The 5924-nt window shown below is 37.6% G+C and overlaps 1 gene segment (V, D, J or C); it reads right to left on the bottom strand.

The window, feature by feature from the left end:
* Positions 1–1596: 1596 nt before the first annotated feature.
* LOC120435478 lies at positions 1597–3080 on the bottom strand. The segment is given in 2 exon segments: positions 1597–2062; positions 2991–3080. A coding segment is annotated over 1 exon segment (255 nt).
* Between the last annotated feature and the right edge of the window lie 2844 nt (positions 3081–5924).

Raw genomic sequence — 5924 nt, 5'->3', positions numbered from 1 at the left:
GTAGATTTAAGAATGACTCAGTGCTGCTGAATTATTGATTTTATTTATTTTCTGCTGTGTTTTACTTGCATCTATTTGAAAGAGTGAGTGTAAACACAAAACATTATTTTATTTTATACGCTTGAATATGCAGAAAATAGGTTTAAATGTTAAACAAATTTCTTCAAGTCAAAGACTGTGTGCATAAAATTAAAAGATTAAAACTAATGAAACAAGTTTTAAAAGAGACTTTTTCATTTGATTTAATTTTATATGATGGATTATGCTGATGAAATAGGATTGGGCTGAAAATTCTATTGCTTTATTACATTTTCAGGTTGTGTATCATGGTTTTCAAAAGTAACTAAGTAATAACGTATCTAATTACTTTTGAAAATAAGTAATCAGTAAAGTAATGGGATTACTTTCTTGGAGAAGTAATCAGTAATTAGTAACTAATTACTTTTTTCAAGTGACTTGACCAACACTGGTGGTATCTTCAGAAATCTGGAGAAGCCCTTAACTGCTGATTCATGATGCTACCTCCCGTCAGTCTGGAGTTTCTGGTCATTTCAGTGGGAGTCAGTCTGGGACTTCACTCTGACCATCAGTGGAGTTCAGGCTGAAGATGTAGGAGTACAGTACTGTTTCAGTTTTATGCAGCATTTATAAATGTATGATACCCATTACATCCAAGCAGCGTGTGTTCTTGGTGTTTCAAATCTCAGTGCTCTTCTGTCATTCTGACTTTCAAAGGCTGATTCATGTGATTATATGAATCTCAGTGTGAAGGTGCCTCCCTGTGATTGGTGGAGAATATAAAAGGCTGCTATGATTTTATTGTACAGATTGGTTACCTAAATGGAGATTATATATAAGATGTCATGCCATCTGTGTGTGTGTGTGTGTGTGTGTGTGTACAAGTAATAAAATACAGGTGAAATAACTGCATCAAGACTTGAAATTATGAAGAGGAAATATGGCTAAAATACCATTATACTATATATATATATTAGGGGTGGAGTCGAACCCTAATACGGTATTCGAAAAGGCACAAATAACGTGTTATTTACGAATACTTATGTCGAACAAATACTTTAAAAAATATTTGTATTCGGGAACAAGAAAAACTTTATATCAAAAAGCTGAGTTTCTTTATGAGACCGCTGTGCATGACTGGATGAGTGAGTGACGTGTGAAAGAGGTGACTGACACAGGCTGCTGCACACAGCAACAGAGAAGGCTCGTCTGAGCGAAAAAAGACTGAACTGCATCACGATTTTTGCTGAATAAATTTTTTTGTACCATAACTGGGTTCCGGAGGCAGTTCATAACTTTTGCGAAGGTTGGGAGATTATTCCATTACGCTGTATTACTGACTGTTAGCTCTGTTAGCTCGGTAATTTACAAATAGGCTGTTGACAGAGTAACGTTAACGTTTGGTTTAAAAGGTTAAAACGATGCTTGTGTAGTTGTGTTGAATTTTATGCACTTGTGGGAGTTATATGGTACGTTTAAGTTATTCATTAACGTTTATTCTTTGTAGAACAGACAGTAGACACAAAAGTATGAATGTAGAGGCATTTGTTATCATTTTTTGTAATTATGAGATGGAAAATTTTTCATTGTTTTTTTTTTTTAATATGAAAAGTAAAAGTAACAGAAACAAAGGATGTTATGGCACACAAGCAGAGATCAGTACCACAAGAAAAACAGCATTGAAGACTCCATAAATGACATCAGGACTGGTAACACTGGTCTCTCCTCAGTATCTCCGAGACCAGAGTCTGGGAGCCCTGGGTGGCCTCACAGGTCACAGATCCCACCTTCATCCAGTGGTCTGCAGGGAGCATCAGGGTGCTGCTCCAGCTGTAGAGGCCGTCATTCTCCTGCACCACAGGGCTCCTGCTCTCCTCCCAGCTGATGCTGCCACTGCCATCCACCTTCCAGGACAGACTCCAGTCTGAGGGGAAGCCCTTGTTGGCCACACACATGAGCGTGGCCTTCCCCTGTTTCAGCTCCTCACTGGAGGGACCCAACACCTTCGGGGCGGGGCGGGTATCACCTAGGAAACACCAATCAGCTTAGAGGACAAGAACCACAATTTGATTTTCTCTGTTAAGAAGTTTCTGTCAGGTGTTTTTTCTGCTCCACCAGTCATTCACTCACACATTGTTTCACTTCCCTTTAAGAAACCTCTCATGCATATCAGCACAGAGAGAATCATCACACAGTTTGACCTGAAATATGTTCAAACTACACTGGAAATAAAAGAAGCAGATGTGGAAACATTTACAATAAAAGTTTAGCTTTAAAATGATTGATGAATGATGAGAAGTCTGAATTATAAATGACTGATGAAGTTAGTGGAGGCAAGCACAGAGCCCAAAATCATTACAGCAAAATGTTCTTTGTTTAAATTTTACTGACAAAGCCACACAACTGGAAACTAAATCTGAAAGAGTCTTTGACACAATATATATATATATATATATACACACACATCCTATTTTTTGGTAAACAAAGACAACTTTGATTGTCCAAATAACAGTTGATGTTGTGAAAATTCTGAAACTAATAGCAGGATGATGAACTTTTTTCTTGTCTATAATAAAAGTTATTTCGATTTCAGTTTGACCGAAATGGAGATAAAAAAAAATATTAATGTTGCAGAGCTTATCTGAATTAGCCCTGTCAAAGAGGGCAAACATCTATCCTGAAACTATTTAAAATTAAAAAATACATTTCTAACAAGTAATCAAGAAAAAATAATATAACAAAATCTACTATACTATACTATGAAGTATCCTAGGCTTTCATTAGAAAATAAGTAATGAGTGTTTGAATATACATTTCAAAAGCTCACTTTGTTTCTTAGGGCAAAAGATATTATGAAATTATAAAGTAATGAATCATTTACATAAAATGTTTACTAGTATGCTGAATATTAAATGAAATAAGAGGAATGTAAAGAAAAAAATATATTTAAAAAAGCTCTAAGGCTGACTTACTTCCAACATCCAGTCTGGTTCCTCCACCAAAAGTCCACCACAGTGATACAAACTCATTGAGCCGCCGTACAAAAACCTCTGACTGTAGAGAGACACGGCTCTCTGACTCTGAAACAAACAAACTCAACAAAATAATTTGAACCTTTCTTCTCAGTTTTGTCAACTGATCTGAAAACTGAAAGTATCGCAGTGTTACACATTTAATTTAATTTTGAATATATGAGTTTTGAAAATTGGTAAAGTGAATTTTTTGGAACTTCTTTCTCTGATGATATCAAATCAATCAATAATGAAATCAATTTAAAGTGGAATTTTAAACTTGATTTAAAATGTTTCAGTATAAACTGAGACCTTTTTGATTCTCTAAAATGTTTTTAACCATATAGTTTATTGTAATACATTCACAAATACTGAAAAATACCTACAGACTTATTTGCATCCAATAAACTCAAAGATATATGGATAAATAAATTAAAAATACTATTGTTGAGTTGCCACTGAAAGGAACAGCTTCAGTGCTCCTTGGCACTGATTCTCAAAGCATTTGAACTGTACTGGAGGGATGAAGCCCTTTCTCCCAAAACATGCAGATGGAGAGCTCTGTCTAACACATCGGCCCAAAATCTCCTTGACGTTTGGATCAAGCTTGTAAAAACATAATTTCACATAATTTCAATCCTCAGGAAAGCATTCATTCATCCAAAATTCCTCCTGTCATCCTGGAAAAGCTGGTCAGCTTGTTACCCCACCTTGAGGGCAGGAAGGGGTCACACAACAACTCCAGAAACAAGGTACCAGTCTTATAAACTGAAACAAGTTTAATGGCAGCTTTCTCACAATAACAACAACCCAAAATCATACAACAAATGTGGAGGAGAAAAGGGACAGTTAGGTTGTGCCAAAAAAAAAAAAAAAAAAAAACACCAAAAAGGACAAAACCAAAACTTCGCTGAGCTCTGTGGTCTGTAAAGACTTTTATGTGTTCCACATTTAATCCAAGATAAACCTCAAAATGTTGCAGAGCTAACAGAAAGGGAGACGAGTTTCTTGTTCGATTGTAGAATACCTTCTCTGAGGATGAGTGAACTTCTTTGAGAAGTAGCACACAGGATGATCAAGTCCATCCTGATCTTCCTGTAGAAGAACAGCACCTACCCCAACCGCGCTAGCATCGACCTCCAGCTTTAATGGTCGGCTAAAATCTGGGGCGGAGAGAAAAGGGCGGACATGAAAGCAATCCCTTGAGATTCTCAAAGGCATGTTGGCATTCATCAGACAAAGAAAATGGGACTGACGGACTGGTCAAGGCAGTCAACGGGGCAGCTACTGTTGAAAAGTTCTTACATAACTGACGATAATACCTGGCCATTCCAAGAAAACGACGTAGCTCTCTTCTTGTAGAAGAAACTGGAAGGGTGGAAATGGCACGGATCTTTGCATCCACTGGACATACCTTTCCTCCGCCAACTTGTTGGCCTAATAGAGAATGGTGTGAGAAGAGATATTTTACTGTTATTTTATCATTACATTAGAATCATATAATAAGCATTGCATTAAAGCATTTATTGAAGCTATTGACATTACATTAACGTTTGTATTACAGTGATTGTTATAACCTCATGTTAATCTTCTATTTACAGGTGTTGGTATAATCATATAATCTTTCATTACAGGTGTAACCATGATCATCTTTATACATATTGTCGCTTGGTGCTTATTATGGAGTTGTGCTCACGTCAGTAAGGGTTAAAAGCTACAGTCAGCGGGATGTCTGGCTGATCTATTGAGTGAAGTGACGTAGAGCGTAGAAGGCCGCACATGCTTACAAAACACATATATCATGTTATTCATCATCATCCTTTATTCATTTATATTCTTTTTATTAAGCTTTGAGTAGTGGCATTTGATTAGAACATTTATTCAACATATTACATGTATGGTTTCAGTTAGGTTATTGCACACATGAAGTGTTGGCCTCTGTCCTTATAGACAGAGTGAATGCTGAGGTCGAGGCACACACGCACACACACAAGCAGTAGTTAAATTCATGTAGAGGGGAGAGTTCAAACATTTAAATAATAGTTTGCAAGGCCTTGTAGCTGTTTGATTATGCTTGCAGGAGAGACTGTTTGTTCCAGGGGATAAGCAGAGTTAGAAGATTACTGGGAAGGATCTGGCCTCGGGAAGAAGATGATGTTCTTTTAATGTGTTAAAAGTTGTCAACATTGATTGTATTGTACCTACTTTACGCATGAGGGGGCGTTCCAATACCCTGATGTTCATAAAAACTATTGTTGTGTGGTTTTCGGTGAGAGATCTGGTGCTGTCTGCGTGCAGTGTCCCATCTCCCACACGTGTGCATTAAAATCATCGTTTGACTTGACCCGGCCGGACCAGTGTTGTTATTTTGGTTTTCCTCCTGTATCCATCCCCAATATTTTGAACTCATGACAGGTGCTTTTACCAAACTCACACTTTGCAAGATTCAAAATCAGCAAGGCAGCTGAGAGGCGCTCAAAAACTATTAACAAAGTAGCAAGATGCTTTGCCCATTCACTGGAATACACAACAATGTCATCCAGACACACCCGGCAGTTTGGCACATCACCCGATATTTTGTTCACTAGCCTCTGAAAAGTAGGTGGCGCATTACATAACCCAAATGGCATGACTGTGTACTAGAGGAAACTGTCCGGAGACATGATACTGTTACAACCTTGGCAGATTATTGTGTCGGCAGGAATGTAAAAAGATAAGTAATGTACTGCTAACCTGTTACCAGCACCAGACCCAGGGGAAATCTGGACCGGTGTTCCAGATTAACTGGTGTCGCGAATTAACTTGTGTTGGTCGAACAGATGTGTGGTAGACTTGCTTTTTAGAAGCCGCTACCGACAAACCAGCAAATAAATACTAAATATTTCATCTCTGACA

The sequence above is a fragment of the Oreochromis aureus genome, linkage group 22 (genome assembly GCF_013358895.1).
Source record: "Oreochromis aureus strain Israel breed Guangdong linkage group 22, ZZ_aureus, whole genome shotgun sequence".
Taxonomy (NCBI): domain Eukaryota; kingdom Metazoa; phylum Chordata; class Actinopteri; order Cichliformes; family Cichlidae; genus Oreochromis; species Oreochromis aureus.
Note: the sequence above shows the minus strand (reverse complement) of the source record. Positions and strands in the feature narration are given on the sequence as shown.